The sequence below is a fragment of the Buteo buteo genome, chromosome 29, assembly GCF_964188355.1.
Source record: "Buteo buteo chromosome 29, bButBut1.hap1.1, whole genome shotgun sequence".
NCBI lineage: Eukaryota > Metazoa > Chordata > Aves > Accipitriformes > Accipitridae > Buteo > Buteo buteo.
Window position 1 is genome coordinate 3,355,955 of NC_134199.1, and position 24,059 is coordinate 3,380,013.

General features: G+C 39.3%; 1 protein-coding gene across 7 annotated transcripts in view; it reads left to right on the forward strand.

Annotated features, from left to right (window-relative positions):
* Window positions 1-24,059, forward strand: part of CREBBP (CREB binding lysine acetyltransferase) — a 97,706-nt gene that overhangs the window by 11,469 nt on the left and 62,178 nt on the right. For 6 of the 7 annotated variants that reach the window (XM_075059465.1, XM_075059467.1, XM_075059472.1 and 3 more), the window contains exon 2: window positions 3,015-3,727. In XM_075059465.1, coding sequence (XP_074915566.1) covers window positions 3,015-3,727 — 713 coding nt within the window. The remainder of the gene's footprint in view (window positions 1-3,014; window positions 3,728-24,059) is intronic. The other variant, XM_075059471.1, reaches the window with a different exon arrangement.

Sequence of the window (24,059 nt, forward strand, 5' to 3'; positions counted from 1 at the left end):
TTCTGTTGTATTTTATAACTGTTGTAAAATGTGCCTTGTGTTGATGTTTTTAACATACACAACTGATTAAAATATAAAAGCAGGAAGATTAATCATTGTCTGAACATTTGAATACTCAGTGAATTTTTACACAGCCACTGTGCTAAGCTGTTTACCTGCTTTTTATTTTCCTGCTGGCAGAGCTGTAAACCTTCCATACCTAACCTTAATGTATAGCCTTCTTACAGGAGCTTAAGAGTGGTAGATTATTTTAGGTTTTTGAGAGGTAGTATTCCCAAATGCTTTCTTTGCTCTTTTCGTAAACTGCAAAAACATTTCCAGTCCTTGGCTCTGGCAAGACTGTTAAGAGTCCAGCCAGCCAAACAAAAAAAATTTGAGTACTTATACTCCAGCATCCCATTTTGAAATACAACTGGAAAAAACTACTCTTTTTTTAAGCCACAGCAACATCTTCACCCCCCCATTTTGTCACTTCTCCTCTGCCCCTGGTGCCACATGAGCGTGCACACACACAAATATATATCTTTTCTTCATGAAATATTAACAATTTGAGTGCAGAAGCTTGGAAAACCACTGTTCGTGGGATTTAAAAAGTTGTGTGAACAAGCGCTGTAAACCTTGAACTTCCCAGCAAGCCAGGATGATGAGAGCAGCTTAACAAAGGCGAAGCTTCAGCCACGGACCCTGTGTCACCACCCTTGGTGATGCGCAGGCGGATGGCGTTGGTTGTGCTCCAGGCTGCGGTCGCTGCCAGTGGTGGCAGAGCCTGTCGGTGTGTGGGAAGGGGGGCTGTGCGGCAGGGACCCGGGCACCGAGGACTCGCTTCTGGCCAAACGGAGGTTGGTACTGAAACCAGGTGATGGGGTTTTCATCAGAGGGGGGGTTAGAAATGGATGGAAGGTTAAAAATAGTGCAATCTTGGAAGAAGGAAAGTAGAACTAAAATATATAGGAAGAGACAAAAATTGCAGCATAGTGAGTGTGAAGTGGTTATGTGGGAAAGAGGATAGATGAAGCAATCGCCCAAAGGAATGTAGTTGAAGGTACACTGGGAATTTCTGCAAAAGACAAGCTGAAAAGGTGAACTAAACAACTGAAGGGAAAAGCAGCAAGTAAGAGAGAAACTAGAAATACTGTGATGAACCTAGCTAATGAAAATGTTAGTTACTTCCCACCTTGAAAGGGAATAGGAGATCTGTTCCTGAGCTGTGGTGTATTTTGTCATGGCCAACGTCCTGCAAGCCTGGAGGAATTCTTCAGAGCTTATCGGCTTCAGTAGGTAATGATGGCAAGATGTAGGTATGTAAAGGACATGCTGCTGTGAGTGCCTCAAAACAGGCAGAATTTAACATTTTTGTGTATGTTTACTGTTGCTGTTCATGTAATTCACTGGTCATTGCAACACATCTGAAAATTTGTATTAATTTTTCTTCAGTTACGTTGAATTGAAAATTTGAATGCTGATGAAATGCATTGTATTTAAATGTACTGAGATGTGTTGGTAATGCATGTGATACAGGTTACCTGTTGTTTGATTTTTGTTGTTTCTTTTTGACATGGCTAGTGTGATTCAGGCTGTCACCTGCTGAACGATCTTACGCCACTTTTGCAACCGGAATCTTGCAGCAACTTTTTTTGGTTGAAGAATGAATCAAACTTTAAAACAATGAAGCTTTTGGGATGCCCTTCTTTAGAAAAGAATTTTTGTTTGCTGTAACCTGGAAAAAATTTGATTTGTCTGTTGCTCACTGTGGGGGACTAGGGTTTTTCAGGGCTGGCTTTGGGGGGCAAAATAAAGTTTTCAGACATTTCTATTATGTTACAGTAAAAAGTGGTTGGGTTAGATCACATCCTTGGACTGGAGAACTTTTTTGACATGTGCTGCATGTTTGAACAGCTGCTCTGATGAATTGAGGCTAGTCTGCTTACATGTTTATTAATATTGCTGTATGCACTTGTCCTAATGTCTTCAAATATATCTTTCACTTTCACATGGAAGTACCTATATACAGTCAAGTAACTTTCTATTTTTAGTTATATACTAAGATAACATGGTTACACAGATGCTGCTTATGATGAGCAATGAAATATTTTAGTGAACCTGAGCTGCTCCTTTTTAAAAAACAGCCCCCCCCCTTTTTATCAGTCTCAATGTTCCAGCCAGGCAGAGCAGTTCCTTCAAGTGGCTTAATGAAGATTTGATTGATTTATTTTGCTCATCTGGAGCGTGTGTGGATTACCTCTGTCAATATTGGGCTGAGCACTTAGAGAGCAATTTGAATTATTTGAGCTGTTTGGGGATCAAGAAGTGACTGGATTCAAGAGCCATTAGGAGGAGAAAATGCTGACTGCCTTTTGTGATCTTCTGAGGTAGTGGATCATAAATCAATGACTAGAAACGGATATTGAACATCTTTATATGTGAGACTGGGATCAAACTACTGAAGATGTAGTTGTCTTTTGATCAAGCTTCGAAGCGTAGCTGGAAGATGTTCTTTGGCTATGCGCAAACATAAATTACAAGGTTGAGGTAGGATTGCTGGGTGAAATGCAGTGGTTTGGGATTACATGGAAGGTCGGATAAGGTGATGTAATGGCTCTTTTGGGAGAGTAAATCAATAGGAAAAAATCTCTTGATATTTCTGCTGCCTTCGTTTAGCTAAAAGAAGAGAAATTTAGGAGTTGGGTTAGATCATTGTACTCGTGCCACCTTAGTTTCTTAAGCTTAGTACGACATTTTGTCAAAAGTCTTGTGAAAAAACTACGTATTGACCAGTGCTCTGCCCTGTGTGGTTGTATGTGCACAGTATGTATCAACGACTATGCTTTCTGAAAAGCTCTGCAGTTCACATTGTGGGGACCCTTGCTCGCTTGCTGGCAATATTGAGTCTTGGGTAAAGATGGACCTTTTAATGCATGTCATTGTTTAAGACTAATACAAAGTAGTGTAGATGAATATTTTAGTTACTTGTTTGTCATGGTTTTTCTCACCTGTGTTTCTGTTTTAACTTGTAGATTTTGGATCTTTGTTTGACTTGGAAAATGACCTTCCTGATGAGCTGATCCCCAATGGCGAGTTGGGCCTTTTAAACAGCAGTGGGAACCTTGTTCCAGATGCAGCTTCCAAACACAAACAACTTTCTGAACTTCTAAGGGGAGGCAGCGGCTCTTCCTTAAACCCAGGAATTGGAAATGTGAACTCAAATAGCCCTGTCCAGCAGGGAGTTGGTAGTCAAGTTCAAGGGCAGCCGAACAGTGCTAATATCGGTAATCTGGGTGCTATGGGTAAGAGCCCTTTAAACCAGGGAGACTCTTCTGCTTCAGGCCTGGCAAAGCAAGCAGCAAGCACCTCTGGACCTACCACACCTGCATCACAAACTCTGAACTCTCAAGCACAAAAACAAGTGGGGATGGTGACGAGCAGCCCTGCAACATCACAGACTGGACCTGGGATATGTATGAATACTAATTTCAGTCAGACACACCAGAGCCTTCTCAACAGTAATTCTGGTCACAGTTTAATGAATCAGCCTCAGCAAGGACAAGGGCAGGTAATGAATGGATCTCTTGGGGCAGCTGGAAGAGGAAGGGGAGCAGGAATGCAATATTCTGCCCCTGCCATGCAGGGGAATGCAGGCAGTGTGCTGGCAGAGACTTTAACCCAAGTATCTCCACAGATGGCTGGTCACACCGGACTGAATACAGCACAGACAGGAGCAATGACTAAAGTATGTACATATAACTTAATATATTCTATTTATTGCACTTGTTTTTTCTCCGTACAGATGTTTAGAAAATGTAGTAGATTCTTTTCTGGAACAGAACTAAAGAATGCACCTTCTTGAGTCTGTTGTTAACTGTTTCAGTCACCAGTGATAGCATGAAAGCAAGATAATTAAAACAGTATTTCTCATGTAATCAGAAATGAAAGCACTTGTTGAAAAACATATACTTGAAGTTAAAAGATGGATAGTATCTTAGCAGGGTGAATTAGAAAAGAGTAGTGTAATCCCGCAAAAAGGAAGCGGATGATTACTTCTGTGCAGGATGTCAATTTAGCTACCAGGCAGCAATATCTTCTAAAGCAATGTGAAAACTGTTGGGGAAATATTTGTAGATTGAAGGGAGAGGTGTAGCAATTGGTCTTCCTGTCAAGGACTACTGTCCACAGCTGTGCAGGGAATGTTTTTCAAATACAGAGGAAGTGATCTGAAAACATCAAACTTCACATAGATTACTAAGCTAATGCAAACTCTGTGAAAGGGAAGGGCAGTGTCTGGGCAAGAAGCCTAATTCAGTGGCTGTTGCAGATTGGGGCAGGGAATATATACACCTGGAAGTACCTGCCTCTGTCTTGGGGCACTGCTCTGGTCCCTGCTTGATACAGTCATTGCTTTTTAGTTCTTTGTTTTCCAGGTGTGAGCTTAGAGAAGTGTTTTGATTGCTGCTCCTCCTGTCTTTCAGTTGGATAGCAGTGTGCCTCATGTCTATGTTGCTTTGGTACAGTTCCTTCCTGAAATTTTGATGGCAAACCCACCATATTCTGATACATATAAAAAGATACTTTATCATCTCTGATATTTTATCTATTCATACATCACTAGTCATTATTGTTGTGTTTATTAACATGTAAATGTTCATTGATTTGTTAGGAATTGTGGAAAAAATTGTACTGCCTGACATAAAAGTGTGTGTCGTTCTCTGAAGAAATGCTGGCATCATTGTGGAGTACTGTACAGTTAATTTTAATTTTTTAAAATAAACATAAAAAGCATTCTCTCTGCAGTAAAGGGGATCCCTTTGCTTAAGGAAGAGATGCTTGTGGTGTGAGTAAAGGTCATAGCATGTGAAAGTGGATATAGCAGTCTCCAGTCTTCAGATCAGCTAAATTTGTTTTGTGGAGTGGATTGGTCTGCACAGAAAGAAAATCAGCTTATCTTTCATTTGTTTTTCTTTGAAATTTGTAGGAAGAGTGACAAATTCTAATTATCTGGCTTATTTCTATAAACTTATGGATATCTAAGTTCTTAGGAGTAGAGTCTTTCTCGCCACTATGAAGTTATGTGATGAAACTACTAATTTTCTATGTGAACTAACTCAAGTAGAATTACCCCAAAGCAAAGGAACCTGCCTAAGGTCTTCGTCTGACAGAGTATATATGAACCTAGTGGGGGAAGTTCTGTGAAGTCTTGGTTTATCTTGAACAAACCCACCCCTGGTAAGGAATAGGCCAGCATTTGGGACAAATTTTGTTTTTCAAGGACTTCAGTCTTAGCCTGATGCCAGCTGCAAATGGGATTCACCAGCTCGGGAAGGCAGTCTGGACTTTCTCAGTTAGCATATGCTCAAGAAGTAAAGTAAAAGTTAATTTGAACAAGGAGTAATTTGGAAAAGAATAGCGGAAGTATCCCTATTACATAAATCATTAGTTTGTCCTCTTATGCAGTGCTGTGCTCAGCACTGGTGATGCATTTCCAAAATATTAGAGCAAAATTAGTGCTTTCAGAAGTCCTTACACACAAAGTTGTTTGGAGAAACTGAAAAAGTAGGACTGTTTAATGACAGAGCGTAAGTGATAAAATGGTGCTTCTGTGAAGGTGCTAGCACTTAAGAGAAGACAACTTTAAAAACTTGGCCAACTTACAAGAATAGAAAAAATGGTGTTTTCCAGGGCTCCATCTCTTGTTGAACAAGATGAAGCTTAAAAGCATTGTGTTTGGTGGTTTGGGGTTTTTTTTTATGTATGGGGTTTTTTTTGTTGTTGTTTTTGTTTTACTTTATTTACATCTTGATTTTTTTTCTTCAGTAAGAGAGTGAGCTAGCTCAATGTTTTACACAAATATTTTGTGTTTCCATTTTGGAACAAATTACTTGCTCCCTGTATTTTCTTCTGACAAGCAGAAGCATTCACTATTTTTGCCATTTTCCTTAGTAGGCATTTGAGGATTGGCATCCTTTTCCAGTCTCTTCCCATCCCCCAGTTTATTGTCCTAATAGCTTTTTCTTTTACTGATGCTCCAGTTGTGATGAAAGCTTTTAAGAAAAGTAAAGAAATGTTTCAGTGAGTTTGTTTTTCTGAAACTGAAATTTCTGCTGAAGGAGAATGTGGGTCGGTTTGTTTTTTCACCTCTTGTTCCCTGATGTTTACCACTTAATGCGTACAGCTTAAAAGATTTGAAGAGCAGCAATAGAAGTGGTGAGGCAGCTGATATACCTAATAGTGAATGTGCCTAACTTGACTAAATAGCTTAAAATGGAGCTGACATCATGCTTGAAGAACTGTGTCAAGGCTGGAAGCAAATTCTCTAGGTGGTGACTGTAGCAATATATCCTAAGGGAAAGAAAGAGATGTGAAACACAAATGCAGAAAAAAATCTAAGAGAACTTTTTAAACCAAGATTTTCTCATTACGTTTAAAATAAGTGATGTGCATCACTGATTAACCTCATTCAAGTATGGCTCAGAAACCCATTTTTCTCGATGCAGTGTGTTTATATGCAGTGTATAGCACTCATGACCCTTTATGGTTTGGGACCAGTTTTGTTGGTCAAGACCTTGCTTCCTTGATGGTTTGTTCTAATCCTTTTTTAGTAAATGACTAATCAAGGAAAGTCCATTGCTTTTTCTGTTTTTCTTTCTTGTGGTATGTTTTTATAAGCATTCTTCCTAGTAAGAGAAAAAGAAGGAAAAAAAATCCAGAATCTGATCCTTTCACCTGCTCTCAGAAATAACTGGGATTCATTTCATCTGGAGCATCATAAGCCATTACTGTTAATTTTGAGCTGGACTTAACATTTTAAGGCAGCTCTTGAAAGAATGAGAAGTATGCCAGAAAGGAGCTTGTAACTCAAGCTCGTGTTACCATGTGCTTGCATAAGCCAAGGCTGGCAGATAAACCTTACCCCTAACCAATTTAAAAGGGGATGAAAAATAACTGATTCTCAGTGTCAGAGGGCCATAAGGTGCTGACATCAAGACAAATGTTTTTCAATTGACAGAGTTTAAAGCAAAATAATTCCTCAATCTATAGAGACATGAGCAAAGGATTTCATAGATTTCATATGATCCTCCGGAAGAAGCAACCTGTCAGTACAAGTTAAACAATAGCTATTAAGATCATAGTCGTGTTTTCTTGGAGTACATAGCATGTCCTTGATAGCCTAGAATATTTTTTGAAACAGGGAGTAGTGCCTGAGAAGATTTTGTGACTTAAAGATACAACAACTTAATGTAGCAATGATTTGAATTATTCATTGGCTGTGACTGTGCAATTTGTATATTCAGATTTATTTAGAGCCCCTGCTTTGTGATTTTTGACTTGTCTGAGATCATCTGGAAACCTCTGAGGAAACCTCTCTTCTATGCTACTGTATATATCTCTGCTCTGTTCGCTGCCAGACTCCTTTCCTGTAACAGTTTTGTTTGTAACTGTGGCATTGTGGCCTTGTTTTCTTGGATGATGATACAAGGATAGTTTTCATTTGACTGGGTTGAAGTTCTTTAAGAAATCTGCTTAAAAGAGCAGAAGGATTCTTCTTTGAACAATTATCACTTGGCGGGGTAGAGGAACAGATCATCTTGTCACAGTAATTTCCAGTAGTAGTAGAATTGTCCTTTTGTGTTGTACCATGGTTTTTTCGTAAAGTCCATTAAGTCCAGAAAACATATTCAAACCATTTAGAAAATCTTTTTAAATTAGAGTTCCTTTTTTAAGATTGTTGGTTGTCGAACATGTTAAGCAGTAGCAAAGCTAAGCAGATGGTCTATTGCTTCCATAGAAATGAGCACTTCATTGCAAGCACGCTCTGTGCCTGATACTCTCCTGTTGCTGTGAGAGTTCATCTTTTTCAAATGAGGGAGATGAAGTCTTCATTGTGGCTGGCAAGAGCTTGAAGTTGTGTTTCTGTAGATGAGATGTTATATAGTCTCTTGCCGCGATGCATTCCCCTTGTCCTAATACTGCTATCAAAGCTTGTGGAAAAAAACAGAAAAAAATGTTGGGAAGTTCCCATTTACTTTGTATGGCTCTCAAACTCCTTTTTGCACTCTTGTTAAGAGTTTTGGACAGCAATCACCTAATTTGTACTTTTGCTCTTGCCCTTAAGAAGTAGTAAAGTTTCATTGAGATGAGTAGGACTCTTGAGTGTTTTCTTTTTCATGTGTTTCCAAGGTGTAATGCCTCCTTATACAATTCTGTAAAAGGAATCACCTTTTCTTCAGTAACTTTAGAGCTGTATTGCTCCAATAAGGATATGCTGGTACCCAGCAGCAAAAACTTAGGAAAAAATCAGGGAGTTGTGTGTGGCGGCTGATCTGCAGAAGCCATTGCTTTTAAGCTGCAGTGGAGCTACAGCTTGCTGGGGGTTCCTTTCAAAGTGTTTTTCTTTATAGAACTAGTAAACCTACCTCAAGGTTAGTTTTCCTGAAAGGTGCAGTTTAATCAAACATGTTATTGGGCTCTGTATGCCCCAGAAAAGGGTGTAATTGTTTGGTCAGATCTTAGTCTAAATCTATAAAGGGATCAGGAGAAAATGGTTGTTTATTTTCATACCTAGTTGTGAGGATCACAACATTATTGGTGGGGGTTTTTTTTGTAAAATGCTTTTTCAAGGTTGTAGATTTTAAGTAACCTCATTCTACATATTCTGAAAACTCTAAAGGAAAATATTTGTATTGATATAAGCTAGAACCTGCCTGGCAGGGACAAACTGATAGAAGAGCTGATCTGGATGGCAGATCTTCCAATGTAATGTTTCAGGAGATGATCCGGTAGTAATGAGTTTTAGATACAGACTTCCAAGTGCTGTGTACAGTTGTTGAGTTTTCCTTACCTGTGTTTGTCTGTATTTAAGCCCCACTGGAAGTTGGTACCAGTAGTAGGATCGACATAAAAATCTTAACAGGTTCAAAATAATCATTAACTGTGCAAGAACAGATCTATTATGCTTGATCTTTGTGTATGAGTTCAGAACAGATTTTTCTCTTAACTGTATTGGCCTAATTTGTTTCAGTAATGCATGTTTTCAACTTTGTTTTAGTCAAAATAGCCACATGGCAGTGCATGTTGCAGTAGGAGAAGTTTCAGATTAAAGAGGAAGAGAAACTCTTACCAGAAGTGAACTTCAGAAAAGAGTAAAACCATTTTTTATGTCTACCAAGAGAATAACCAGTTGTCTCTTTTGGTTGAGCTATAAAAGAACTGGATTCTGTTATTTGTTGTTTCTAGGCTGGGTGTATATATAATACATGTGCCTTTGACAAGCACATTCACATTTTGCTCCCTGTTGTTGTTCACTGAGTGGTGTTGGATATTAATCTTGAGTAAATTTAATAAGATAATAAACTACGTTAAAGAGCAAGATTTCTGATACAGGACTTAAATTGTGTATGTAGTTACATTACTTGACTCGGTGTTTTGAGGAGTCTGTAGTAATGAAAATTTGTGATGAGAAAAAATGAAGCAAACTATTTGAACAGATTACCCAGTTGATACTGCTGAGTACCAGATTTAGATACGCTTGCTGATTGTGAATTAAGTCAGCTGAAGATGTTCTCATTCCTATGCAGTTCTGTGTGTTTTAGCAAACTGCTGGTGCTGTTTGTTTCTCTGGTGACTCTCAATTTGTCTGAATCTGCCTGAATTGTTTTAACATGACTTGCAGTTAATTTGCTTCTCATTCTCTTAAGTTGTCCGTACTAGGCTGCCAAGCTGTCTCCTAGCAGACCATGCCTCTGGCAGACACAAGTAGCCAGTCCAAATTGTATTCCAAATAATCCTGCTTCCCAGTTTGAAGGGACTCTTAATAATGTCACAGACTTCACCATAGTTGCTTGGTTCTCTGTTGAATAACTATCACCAAAACAGCATTTCTACTGAGAAGAGACATACGTGCTTTTATAATAATACAAAGAGAAGAAGGGTATAAATGTACAGAAACACATAACAGCAAAACTCACTGACTCGTGGTAAAATTCAAATATCTGTAACGTGGTTTTGTTTTGAAACATGGCCATGCAAAGTGGTACTCCATGTATGAATTTATTCTGATACAGCGAAGAGATTTGGCGACTTAAAAAGCTCACTTACCACAACTGTTACTCCTGGCACCTGAAATTGAGTTGTTTCCTATTTCTAGTACATGAGTTAAATTTCATTTGCAGTTGTGCAATGTCATTGAAGATCTTTGAAGCGATAGTCACTTGGCTCTTTGCTTATGCTTAAGCAGGTATCTAGGTTCAGTTTGGCTCTAGTGCTGCAAGGTAGATGCTGCAAGAAACAGAACAGTCAGCCTTCTTGGGGGCAGACCACAACTGGGTTTCCCTTCCTTCTGCTTCCGACTCAGGCAGTTAAAAAGCCTGTCTCTGTTAACTTGCATTGGCTTATCATCCAGCTGACAGAAGGGAAATGTTTACAGTATCTTTTCAGAGTAGAGTTGTGCCATTATCTTCTACTGTGGTAACACAACACAAACGTTAAAGATTTTTGTCACTAACTCTAAATCATATTGGTTACTGTCTTGTAATTCTTCAGTTTTTGTTGGAATGGTGTTTATTTCTAAGTAGTGTAACTGAAAGGTTTTGGAAGTGAAACTAGTGGATCTACTGGTTCTTTTGGAAGCCAGAGATTAAAACCAAGATTTCCACTGTTGTTTCAGAAGGTTTATTAAAATTAACAGAAACTTCAGAGTCCTTACTAACAGATGTGACTGAAATTATTTCTTTCTAGTGTTTAGGCTGTTATCATATATCTTCCTGCTGATGTTTGTAGTTTGTTTTTTTTAATACACATGTAAAAAATGACTCAGATGTTGAGAGGGAGGAAAACCTGCCAACTTAAATGTTGGTGTGTAGAAGTTACGAAATGTCTGGTTACTTCAGTCAGAAGGAAATGTCTTTGTTGTAGCAATTTTCTTAATAGTATCTATATGCGTGATTGGAGTCTATTTCACAGGAGCATTTCTGATGGCAAGACCTTTTAGCGGGTCTCAAAACTTCTCCTTACTTAAAAGATAAACTTAATGTTTGTACCTGACAATGAGCTGTGATTATATTGGGAATCCTGTAATTGGAAGTACATACAGAAATATGCTAAAGCAGCTGGTATTATGGTCTGAAAACTAAATGCTGGTGGTCTGTTTCCTTAGAAAAAAGGCAATGCAGGAAACTTGGAAAATTATGTATAGCATGATATACTGTGTCAGCCTACCTAAGAAACAGATCAGGAGTGTAGAAGCAGTGAGAGGAGGCAATTCTCCTTCTGTGGCTTCAAGTGAAAAACATTTCATTGAAGTACAAATGGGACACCTTCTACCATCAGACAAAAAATAACATTATGCTGGAAAGTTGCGCTTCGGTATTTTGAAATCCCCTCGTTTTGCTAGGGGATTGAAATTTCAATGCAAAAGGCTACACAGGGCATGCCCTAGTCTACGTTATAGTGGGCAGGCTATTTTTCACCTTTAAAGATTAACTTTTAAACTAGAAAAGATGTTTCAATACACAGTTTCCCCCCACATCTGGGAAAAAAAAATCCTGAATTCTTATTGACACAATTGCTAGTTTACTTTGCAGGGCTGAGTGTAAGGAATGGCAGAATATAATAGCATTTTCCTTTCTTCTTGTGAATGTTTGGAGTAAATACCTGTTGCTCTTTTTTGGAAGCTTAAATCCATTTGTGTGTGGCATCGATAGACAGTTTGCTGCAACTTTGTCCATTGGATTTGAATGGCACATGCTCATTCCTCTTCTCCACCCTTTTCCTCCTTGCCACTACAGTAAAGAGTATTTACTCCAGAAATTGCTGTGACTGGGGAGGGAAGTGGCATACTAAGCTTATTGTTTGTGTTTTAACTGTTGGTATGTAATCCAAGCGATGGCTTTAATTGTAAGGCCAGAAATACTTTTTAGAATTGAGATTTAGATGAATGAGGACTTAAGATGATTTTTGAACTCCTGATGCCACAAAAACTACCTGTAAGTAGTATCTGAAAATGTTAGTACTTACATGTTCTGAAGATGTTCAAGCCCCAAAGTGGTAGTTGTATTCTTTGGTATGTGTATGTATGAATCTGCTTTAGGTTTGGCAAATAAGAAGCATACTGTGCCATAAAAGGGATTCAGTAGTGCCTTTGTTTTAGAATGAATCATAATGAAAATACAGCACGTTAAATATAGGAACATCCTTGCCAAGAGGACCTGTCTGTGAAATAGAATTTTAGAAGAGAGTAGTAAATAGATTATTCAGCAGTCTCTGAGAGATGCTGCTGTTTCAGGGCAGAAATGTTTTATGTTTTCAGAGTGACTGCAGCATAATGCTGTCCTATCTGTATGGTATTCTTTTTTAAGGGGATTTTTAAAAACAAACAAAAAACAAGTGCCCTTTGAAACTTTTGGCAAATTGACTGAATTAAATAGCTACCTTTACAATGGGAGGATCTTTGTACCCTGGAAATGGAAAAGTGTTGGAACACTACAGGTCGAAGATGGGATTTCGCTCTTGGAATGAGCTGTATTTGCTTTCTTAGTCTGATGTTGGGCATCTTGAGTTAAACTATGTTTCTGGATAGTTCTGTGTGCAGGCTGCTTTCAGTGAGAAGTATGTGTGTACAGTGTTTGTTCGCACTGTTCAATTTTAAGCATGTATTTAAAGATGACCATCAGATCTTACCTCGTTTAAAAACCTGTTGAGAAGTCTTTTGATAGCTTCATGTGAATTGTTAAGTCTTCAAGGAGAACATGGAAAACCTGGAAATTTCAAGGTAGCTCTTGAAGTCATTGTGGTGTTTCAAAATAAACCTCTTTGGCTCTTAAAGTTATTAAAAAATTATTTTAACAGTGTAAATTATAGTTATGTTTCTCCTTAGTTACTGTTAATGTCAGACTATGGTATTTGTGCTAAGTGGTTCTTTTGAGTAAACTAAATTGATTTTTTTCATTTAATGTAACCTGTAGTGTAAATTTGTTTCTTGTCTATTTGATTTTCTCCCCTCCCACCTCATTCTGGATTGAAATAAAATAATTACTTCTTTTAGAAGCGCAGTCTCTCCTTTCAGTGTGTCCAGTTTTCCTTTAGGATTCATGTCTGTCAAGGAGAGTATATACTGTAAGGAAAGGAAACAGAATACCTCTTTTCATTATATTTTTGAGACACCTTTACTATTGCTGTTACTCTGTAGAGCTACTATTGCCCCACCTCTGTAGAATATCATATCACACAGACTGCCTGATAATGTATCTTTGGTCAACCTCTGGGAGATAAATGGGAAAGAATCTCTTAAGTAGTGCTACTGTTTTTCTTACCAAAACAGTTTATTCCTTATAATACTGAATTTTTGGAGCATGACGTGCTCTCCTTTTACTTGGCTGTCTCCAGCCAACTATAGGAACTTCAGAACTGCTGAGGTACCAGCAGACACATCTGTAAATTCTTTTGTGGCCAGTCGGGTACATTTCAAAAGGCTAGTATTTACAATACAGAAAATAAAGGAAGAAGCACGGACTTTGTGTTGAGATTTGCTGTTGGTTTAGAAATCTGCATTTAGCTTAATGATGCTGAAGTATAGGAACTGGGGGAGGACAGGAATACTTGAGTTGAGATCCTATGTTACAAAATGCTGTTTTGATGGGACTGTAAATGTGTTTTAGTACATGGTGATGCTTCTTCTAGAAGTAACTCATAAAGATTTTGGCCTGTGGATATACAATCAAGTATCTGTAGAGGTGTATCTTAAATGAATTTCAGTCTTTCAAAATCCTCTTTTTAAGTGTTGAATTAGTGTTTGTGTCCAAACTAGGTTTTCTTGATGAAACAAACCTTTGAAACATCTTTAGTTAATTTTGCTGTTCTGGTCAACTTTCTATTCTTATGTGGTAAGAATAGTTCTTGTTTATCTGAAGAAAGCCACTTTTTTTTTGCTCGGCAGTCATAAAAGCTCTTAAAGCAATTGGAATACATTGATCAATTGTGGCTAATTATCCATTAGAGCTTTGAAGTTTTTATCTGCAGAGGTTACACTCATTACAAAGTAAGCCTTCAGAGCTTTATTTTGGATTCATAAGTACAACAGTGATGCTCAGTGCAGAAATTACTTTGATTCTTCCTATAGCATATTGCATTGTATTAGCACTCAGGCTTGTGCGGAATTTTGGAGATGTTTTCTTTCTTTAGGCATATATACAGTGTAAGCATATGATTTTTTAAATTTTTTTTTTTTCCTGGAAAAGGTTTATTTCTAGGTAAATGTATTAAAGGAGTTTGTCCTCTATATATCCAGTCATTTGTAAAGAGTGTTTTCCCACAAAATTCTGTCTTTTGTATTTCAGTAATTATGCAGAAATGTTTGTACTTTTTTTTTTTTTAAGTGGTCTTGTTGCCTTGGAATACTTAAATTTGTCTTTGACCTCTGTGAAATGCTTGGATGAGAATTTCAAATCTTATTACAAGTGGTAATAAAACACCTGGCTTCTTCTTAACGGGATTTTTAAAATTTTATTTCTAGCTTTACTAAATCTTTCATCCTGTAATAAAGGGTGAAGTAAATTACAATTATTTCTGGGCATTTGAGTATTTTTCTTTGAGTTAGTGTCTTGCTCTTCAGTAGTAAACTAAATGCTTCATGTATCTGTTGCGTTAGGCTTTTGTTACAGCAGTTAGCTTAAGAGGTGGGAGAGTGGAGACTTCCAGCACAAGATAGGCTTCCTCTGAACACTGCTAGCCAGATCATGATTTAATTCTCAAAACTGATTCTTAAAATGTTACTTTTTTTAAGGCATTCTTGTTACTGACTTTAAAAGTGATAATTTTAAATTAGTATTTTTGTCAGACTGCCAAATCTGCAGATTGGTTTAGGTGAGGAGCTCTCACCTCAGCTGAGATAATAGGATTGCTACCATTCTTGCACTGAAACTGAATTCACTTTTTTTTTTTTTGGTAAAGCCACTGGCTTTCTGCCATAAAATGATTAATCTTTTCCTTGCTTCTCCATCTGTCCCTCTGGCATATACATTCCAAGCACCGTGGTGACTTTCTTTTGGAACACATTACTATAGGATGAAATAGTAATTAGTAGAGACTTTTTTTTTTGTCAGTAAACAGATACAAGATGATGCCAACATAGTAAAGAAAGCCTGTCTTTCCCACTTCACAAATGAACATAAATTCCTAATGGAGCTATCTTTTACACTTCTCCGAGAGCCTTAATCGGTTAGGTGGACCTTGCTTCTTGTTAGAGATTTGTGTTTCATACCAGAGGTAGATAAGAATCCAAAGGGCGAAGTCCTTGGTGTGTGCCTGGCTGGAAAACTGCTCTTTTGTACTGAGCGTGCAAGCAAAAGCAGCTGATTGGAGTTGTGGCAATAGCACACAGGGACTGGGGAGGGATTAACTCCAGATGGTTGATGCCAGATCATAGTAGCTCTGAACTTGTGTGTGTTAAACTCATCTGGGAGCCAATGGTGAAGCAGTGCAGATGGCAAAGCACAGGTCTCTGTCTCTCATTGAGTTACCACTTTGGAAAGCAGAAGTAAGCCTTTTGAAAGCAGTTCTGTCCTCTTTCACTGTTGCTTACTAACAGTATTAAAAGCAGCTGAATTGTCTGTCAGTCTGAATTTCTGATGTTCCTCCATTACTTAGAGCAGACCTACTCTTGCATTCACAGTACTTTGTATAATTTTTAGTTGATAACTTCTGAACATCTGAGACACCTGACTGCTTGATTTCCTTGTCTTGAGAGAAAGATCAAGAGGAAGAAAGTTAAAATTATTTAAGCCAAGCAAGGTGACACACTTAGTAGCAAAAACGTTTCAATGGATGGGAAGAGAGAAGGGGGACAAAATGCTGAGCTTTTTAACCAAGTTGCATGTTGAAAGCTCAGATTTTAAGTAGGTGTAATAATTTGATGACAAGGGATTTGAAGGCTTAGTCCAATAATAGAGTATTAAGTGACTGGTTTTGGTGAGGCTCATAAAAGAGGAAGGCAGAGGGTGGATAGGATTGCATGGCTTGGTAGCAGCAAGTACAAAAGAAGTTCTGAATCATCCCTGTCCTGTAGTGACTTGCGACAGTGATAGCTTGGAGGCAGGAGCAGCATACCATTTCTGTATACCCAATCATTCTGTTCATGCTAAACCCAAAGAATACTTCTTGGATCTGTGGGTCATAGTGGGAAGTGGAGAATTTCTCTTTCCTGCCAGCTTGCTCTTTTGGGGGGGGGGGGGAGAGAGAGAGAAGAAAAGTGTCCCTAACACACAGGGGGGTTTGGATGAAGCCTGAGAGATGCTGGGTAGCAATGGCTCTAGAAGGGTTGGATTATTTGTGCACAGTTGGTCTGTCAGCCTAAGGCTATTGATTATGGTATAAACTCTAAAGTTACAGCTCAGGCATTCAGAAAACTCAAATCACAGTTTATAGGTAGCTTTTGAAAGGTAGAACTAGTTATTGTCTCCTCAGCATTTAGCGTGTTATTTCACACTGGGTTCAGTGATACAACAGGAGGAAGTAGAGGGAGTGTCCTTCCTTGCAAATATAAAGGATTTAGAAGAAAGCAGTAGTGAGTGACAAATGTGCCTTACTAGAGCAATCTATACTTTTGAATGGGCAAGTTCTCACATATGCAACTCTTCAACATTACTGTTAGTTTGTGAAGATCTGGCCTTTTATCAAAACAGATCATATCCAGGATGCCTTTTCTCTCTCTCCTTTTCTTAATTATGACATGCATGTTCTGTTCTCTGAAATAATTTAAATTATTAATCTGGGGCTTACAGCTAAATGGATTTTAGCTTTTGTACCATAGACTAATTCTAGAATAATATAAGGATAGTGGTGGTTTATGAAAAGGCTGTCTTTGTGTCTTCTTCCTATATCTATTTTGTCAGATTCAGAAGTATGGGAACAGTTTGGTGGGGAAAAAAGGCTCTGACCTTCCTATTTTTCTGTTGCCAAAACAGATCTGAGAGTAGCGTAACCAGTATATTGGCTGTGTATCCTCACGGCACTATAGAGGCTGTAGTTCTTCACAGCACCCCTCCCCAAGGGTCTTCTAAACCATTTCTTATTGTGCTTTCAGCTCCCTCGCATGTCCTCAGATAATCTTTCTGAGGTGCTGACAGGGCAAAACTGGCAATAATGGTGGCTCATTCAGAGCCCTGGATACTCAGTCTGCTGCTAAACACAGTGGGTAATGGCAGAGGTCTTTGTGCATTTTCTTTGTGGAGATGTTAATCTGAGTGTCATAATCTACCTGTCCATCTCTGTGCTCAGCAGTCTTAGGAACTTAATTATCTGTGAAACCTTTAACAAAAATGGGTCAATTTGACCGGTGATTTCCAAAGTGATTAGAGAAAAATTGATTTGAGGAAGGGGGACGAGATGGGATGCTGATTGTCACAGCACTGTTGCTTAAAACCAGTTTCCTTAGGATACCTAGCTAACAACATAACTGGGTTTGTGATCCTGCAATCAATGTCAGTCTGAAGAGGCAACTTAATTGCTGCTGGATTGAATGAATGAATGAAATTGTCTTGCAGTCTACCCTGTCCTTGATCTCATGTTGTTAGAAGAGCAACCATCCGAAGCTGCACTTAGCCATGCTCAGTCTAATACGGTTCTGCGATGCAGAGGTGGATATAATAGTTCGATGCAGTTTTTGGCTTCTGTTCTGCACCTCTGCTTTCCTGGACTTTGATACTTGTCTCTGGGTTTGGTTAATGGACTTGGCAGCTTGGTCATGATCTTAGATCATTTTTGCTTCCTGAGATAACTTTTTCTTCTCACCTTTCTGTTATCTCTAGACAAGCAGAAGGGAACTTCTAATTCCCTTTCTACTGTTAGGTTCCATTTTATGAAGAATTAGGCATATAAAAATGACACTGATACAAAGTCAGACATTAATACCTCTGATTTAGGCCTTGTGGCTTTTGTGAATGGCTTGTGGCTTTTTTTTGGCTCCTTTTGTCCGAGGAGCACCTGGACAAACTCAAACACAAAAAGGAAGCTACAGAGGGTGGAAACAAGGAGAGAGGTAGCCTGGGAGGAATACAGAGAAATTGTTTGAGCAGCCAGGGATCATCCTCTAAAATGGAGAGACATGGATTTGATGGATGGACCACTCGGTGGATAAGGAACTGGCGGGATGGTCACACTTAAAGCATTGCAGTCAACAGCTCAATGTCCAAATGGAGACCAGTGACGAGTGGTGTTCCTCAGGGGTCAGTACTGGGACCGGCACTGTTGAACATCTTTGTTGGCAGCATGGACAGTGGGATCGAGTGCACCCTCAGCAAAGTTTGCCAATGACACCAAGCTGTGTGGTGCGGTCGATACACTGGAGGGAAGGGATACCATCGAGAGGGACCTTGACAGGCTTGAGAGGTGGGCCCTTGTGAACCTCGTGAAGTTCAACAAGGCCAAGTGCAATGTCCTGCACATGTGTTGGGGCGATCCCAGGCACAAACACAGGCTGGGCAATGAGTGGATTGAGAGCAGCCCTGAGGAGAAGGACTTGGAGGTGTTGGTTGATGAGAAGCTCAACATGACCCAGCAATGTGCGCTTGCAGCCCAGAAAGCCAACTGTATCCTGGGCCTCATCAAAAGAAGCATGACCAGCAGGTCAAGGGAGGTGATTCTCTCCCTCTACTCCACTCTGGTGAGACCCCATGTGGAGTACTGCATTCAGCTCTGGGGCCCCCCAACATAAAAAGGACATGGACCTGTTGGAGTGAGTCCAGAGGAGGGTCACGAAGATGATCAGATGGCTGGAGCACCTCTCCTATGAGGACAGGCTGAGAGAGTTGGGGTTGTTCAGCCTGGAGAAGAGAAGGCTCTGGGGAGACCTTATAGCGGTCTTTGAGTGCTTAAAGGGGGCCTACAGGAAAGGTGGGGAGGGTCTTTTTATCAGGGAGTGTAGTGGTAGGACGAGGGGTAAGGGTTTTAAACTGAAAGAAGGTAGGTTTAGATTAGAGATAAGGAAGAAATTCTTTACTGTGAGGGTGGTGAGACACTGGAACAGGTTGCCCAGAGAAGTTGTGGATGCCCTGTCCCTGGAAGTGTTCAAGGCCAGGTTGGATGGGGCTTGGAGCAACCTGGTCTAGTGGAAGGTGTCCCTGCCCATGGCAGGGGGGTTGGAACTAGATGGTCTTTAAGGACCCTTCCAACCCAAACCATTCTGTGATTCTGTGAATTAATTCCTGTTGATGAGGAGAAGCATACACTATTTGGATAAAAGTTTAATATAATCTTAAGAATATCAATGGAATTTGGTCACTTACATTTTTTTTCTAATTTTTGGTTTGAAGCTATAGAGCTTCAGCTCTTACCTGTTGATATGTCTTTGCAAATTGAAGATATTTGTGTTATCACCTTTCTATTCCCAATATCGGTACTTTAGGGTCACTTCAGTCCTTGTCTTAGTAAGATAAGCAAATTAATAAGCTTAAATAGTAAGCTAAATAAATTAGGCTATTAGATTGCAATTAGACTGTCTGTTGTAGCCATGCCTTTTAGTCCTTTGAATAGTTCTTGAGGCTTCTCTGAATCCTGTCATTTTTACATATCATTCATGAAGAACTAATGCAGCAGGATCGTCGTCACTGCAATAGCATTCACATCAAGCCAACCGCATAAAGATGTCGCTTTACGCTTGCCCAGTCTTCTTTTCATACCTCCTGTTGTCATATTGAGAGCTCGGATATGTTGTTCAAGCATTTTGCAGATTCACAGCTTCCAAAGTCCAGCCAAGCTTATCTAGCTTGCTTCCTTTCTTTCTAGGACTGTTCCCCAGTTAAAAATCTAGTAGGTACTGAATTGAATATTAACAATAACATAACTATTTTTAGTTTACAGGATCGGATCATAATCAGATTACTTCAACCAGGCTTATTTTCCACTGAACCCATGCTGCTTTGAGTTCTTTGATTCTCATATCAAGCTTTCAGCGTTTTTTCTGCCGTCAGGCTAGTCCGCATCTGGTGGTATTGTTTTGTTTTTAAATACTTGGCCAGAATAACCTTCTTCCATTTTTGTACAGAAGAATCAGGGCTTCAAAACTTAATGAAAATCAACATTTAACTTAGAGATAAGGTGTTTTTTTTTTTCCTGGACTAATATGTCTGGACCAACTAATTAGAAAAAAATAAAATTACAGCATTAACTTTATGTAGTCAGTGGTGGTAAAGATACAAACCCAGGAGTGTTATCAGAGGTAGGTGCTGCTCCTTGGCATGTGCCTGCAAATGAGGATGCTTTCTCTCTTGCAGGAAAATTAATAGTAAACTCAGTCTGTCCTGCCAGACCTTTTATTAACGTTTGGAAGCCCTGGAGTGAAAGGTGGGTTGGGGCAACAGAGGAGAGCAGTGTTTCCCAAAGGAAAATGGGTAGCAAGGAGCAGAACTGTATACAGTTCTGTGGTTTATGACAGCATATTGGAGGGGAAGCTAAAAAAGTGATTGTGGATAGGAAATTATGTGCTTGTAACGGTGAATGATTTTTGCAGTGTGTTATATTAGTTGCGTGTCCTGGAAGCCTCAGAGGAATAGGTGGTAATGAGGTAACTCTGACCGCTTGAGTGAGAGAGCTGGCTGTAGTGGTAGAGGTGAAGGGACAGGTAATAAAAACCTAGAGTAGGAGGAAAGGACAGGATTTATTTATGGCCCAGATGCTTTGTGTCCAAAGAGGGTAGCTCCTTGATGCTGGGCTGGAGGAAGAAGTACTGTGGTATGTCAGCAGTGATCAAGAAAGGAGGAAAAGAGTAAGCTTTAAAAATAGAAGAAATGGCATAGTATGAAGATCCAGTCTGGTCCTAAGGTATCTTTTAAATTAGATTGGTGAACTTCTCATTTCTGTCATATCAGCTGTGAGTTGCACCCATCAGGTGAGGTACATAGGTTTGGTCACAGACTTGATCTATAATATCTATGAAGCTCCAGGAACTAGAGGAAATTGGATTGCTGTTCTGCTCTGAAAATAAAGAAAAAGCAAAACAAAGAGGAAGTACCTCCCACCCCTACTGCTCAAAACATTGCAATGGGAGATGTGTTGTGTGGTCCAAGTCAGCTAAACAAAGGTTTTAAGTTTTTCTTTTTTCAGCTTGGAAGTTTGTATATTCCTTGGCTTGTGAGAGTAGAGTAAAATACCCTATTTCCTATCCACACGCAGTAATAGATTCCAGTATCTTAGAGAGTTGCCATAGTGATAAAAAAGGGAACAGAATCTGCTTGTCTTTCTGGGATAGCAGAATTATTAAACTAAATGCATCTTTTCCATTAAAGGAGAGTAACATTATCATATTTCTGAGAAGAACTGCTTTAGAGTAGAAATCATGTGTTTAAGCTGGTGTCCTGCATTAATCGTGTTACTTCAGGCACTTCTAGCCTTGACTTGCAGTTCTGTGCTGGGGTGGTTTATAGCACCCCTGCATCTCCCCCATTGCAGCATAGAAAACGCCTTGCTTGTGGAAAAAGTCTGCTTTACTCCATCAGGAGTCATTGCAGTTGTGGCTACAAAGAACTGGGCAAGAAGCAAGAGTTGCACAAAACTGTAACACAGAAACATGAGTATAAAATGTGAGTTGCCAGAGGATGAGGTGGGATTAAAGGAGCCACCCTGGGATGGAGTGCAGAGAACACGGCCTGCAGAAAATGGTTGCATCAGGTAGAGAAAGGAGATGACCTGACAATTGAAGGAACTGATAGAGAAGAAGAGAAGGCAACAGGGGAGGGAACATCCTTAAGCTTAGAACAAAATGGGAGCAAACTGCAACATAACCTGGGTTTGCAGAGGGGAGCTTTCTGCTCTTGTTGTAATGGAAATGCACTGGCTACCACACTGATATGTTGAAGCTTGAGTAGCCCTGTGATACACATCTGTGCCCATTTGTTGCAGGTGGAAAAAGAAACACCTTGCAGTGGATTACTTTTTGCTTTCATTCCTTTCGGGAAAGTAAATCTAACAAACTTTAAGCAAAATACAAGGCTTTGTGATGGCTCAGAGTCCTCCATGAGAACAACCATTCTTACCAGGTTGCTAACTCGCATGTTCTTGCTGGTTTATCTTCTTTGATGACTTGTAATTACCTAGTAATCTTCCCCTGAACTATGTAATTTGGGATCAGAGTTCTGTTTCAGAAATACAAAAAAAAAAAAAAAAAAAAAAAAAGGCCTTCTGAGTCCTGCCCCCTCATTTCACATAGGAAAAAAACCTGGGGGCAGAGGCAGGAGCCACAGCGTTTGAGCCTTCTGACTTGTTTGCTTTGGAGCTGCTGGTTTCAGTTTGCAGAATGAATAAGCAGTGTAAAATCTTTACTGCTTGTAAGCTCAATCATCTGATCATATTTGCCAGTTGTTTTTTGAGATTTCAATTAGAAGTGGTTTACATAGTTTTATGGAAGGTCACCTGATCTCAATGTTCAGCTAATTAACTAGGAAATGCCGATTAATGCCTTATGCACTTGGATGTCTTTCAGTGTTTGATATGCAGGGGATCTGCTTGATTCTTCCTTTTCTCCCACCTCTTATTTGTTGCCTTCCTGTTGATCTTAACGCTGTTTGGCAGCAGGTTGTTCTGCCACTAAAACTCCTTGTCGATCCCAGACTTGGTTGAAAACTTATAAATAGGTAAGAGTTCATTAGAGCAGTTCTTGCATTGTGTTGTACACTTCTAGTCTCTGGAAATCACAGTCCTGTTAATAAGGTTAACTCCTCTGAGGCAAAACTGAGTTTAAAAAAAACCCTAAAACTACAAACAACTGTGAGCTTTAATAAACCCATGCATGGTCTCGTCTGATTTTTGTCTCCATGTCTGCTTCAGGGATTGCCACGTAAGAAAGATAGGTCTTTCCACCTTTTCAGATTTTTTTATTTTTATTTTTTTTAAAGATGGACTTCAAACAAAAAAAAAAGTCTTCTGCAGTTTGTTTCAGTGGCAGTAATTTACAAAAATGAAGTGTAGGTTAAAGGCCATGTCTAATATTTTACAGTGTTATCAAACTATCTGCCTTTTTTTTTAAAGTTGTAGACTGATGTAACTCTAGCCTTAGGTTCATTTCACTTACTAAAGCACAGCTTTAGACTGAAATACATTAGACATTGAAAATGTGGGAGAGATCAGCTTTAAAAAAAGCACAAGGTTTCAAATGGAAGCTACTCTGCTTCCAGCTTGATGTCAAAGAACAGCAAGGCATTTCTTAAAATTTCAGTCAAGTATTTATTACTTAATGACCACCTAGAAAAGGGGAAATCATCCTCATCGTATTAAGCACTCAGTTTGGAAGACTTGAAAGGTTGCTTTGTTGTTGTACTGAGTTGTGATATGTTTAATAACAAGATCTATTGAAAAGGAAATACTGAAATATGATAAACCAACCATGTGGTACCTCTTAGGATTGCAGTTCCTTGGTGCTTCTGGGATGTTCTAGTGGTTTAGAGTTTTAACAAACTTAAAAAGAAATTCTCTGTTCTTTTGTCTTTTGAGACTGAAACATTTGTGATATTTTTCCTTAAAATCCATTTTTAAACATTTTTCCTTTAATAAAAAAAACAAGTTAATCTTTCCTGATAGTGAAATGAGATTAACACTTCTCTGTTTCTTGTGGAGCAAGAACTTAAATTTGGTGTAAAATTTGCTTAGCATTCTCACTGCCTAGAGAAAATCTCTTTTGCTTTTTGAAAGTTCAGCTGTGTTTAAGATTCTGCCAGAGGCTTATAACATTATGCTGCGCAAGCTCAGCACATCCGTGTTGGGCAACTTCATCGTCTGCACCGAATCTTTTCCATCTCCTCCCCAGTGGCTGAGTGTGCTTCAGCCTTAAGCTGCAAGGTCTAAGAAGGACTTTGCTTGCACCGTCTCCTGCAGGCTGGTGTGCCCCAAGTAGGGCCATGGAAATAGGTTCATGTGTATGCAGCATTTCTGTCTCCCAACTCGGGCTCACCACTGTGCTTTCACAGCGGTTGTGGTGGCTGTAGGGGCTCATAGGAAGTTGTAGCATAGCGGTGGTAGCCAGGATAGTCAACGTATTATTCAATTTTAAAAAAAAACCTCCACCAAACCTGCAGGCAAGTTCAAAGAAG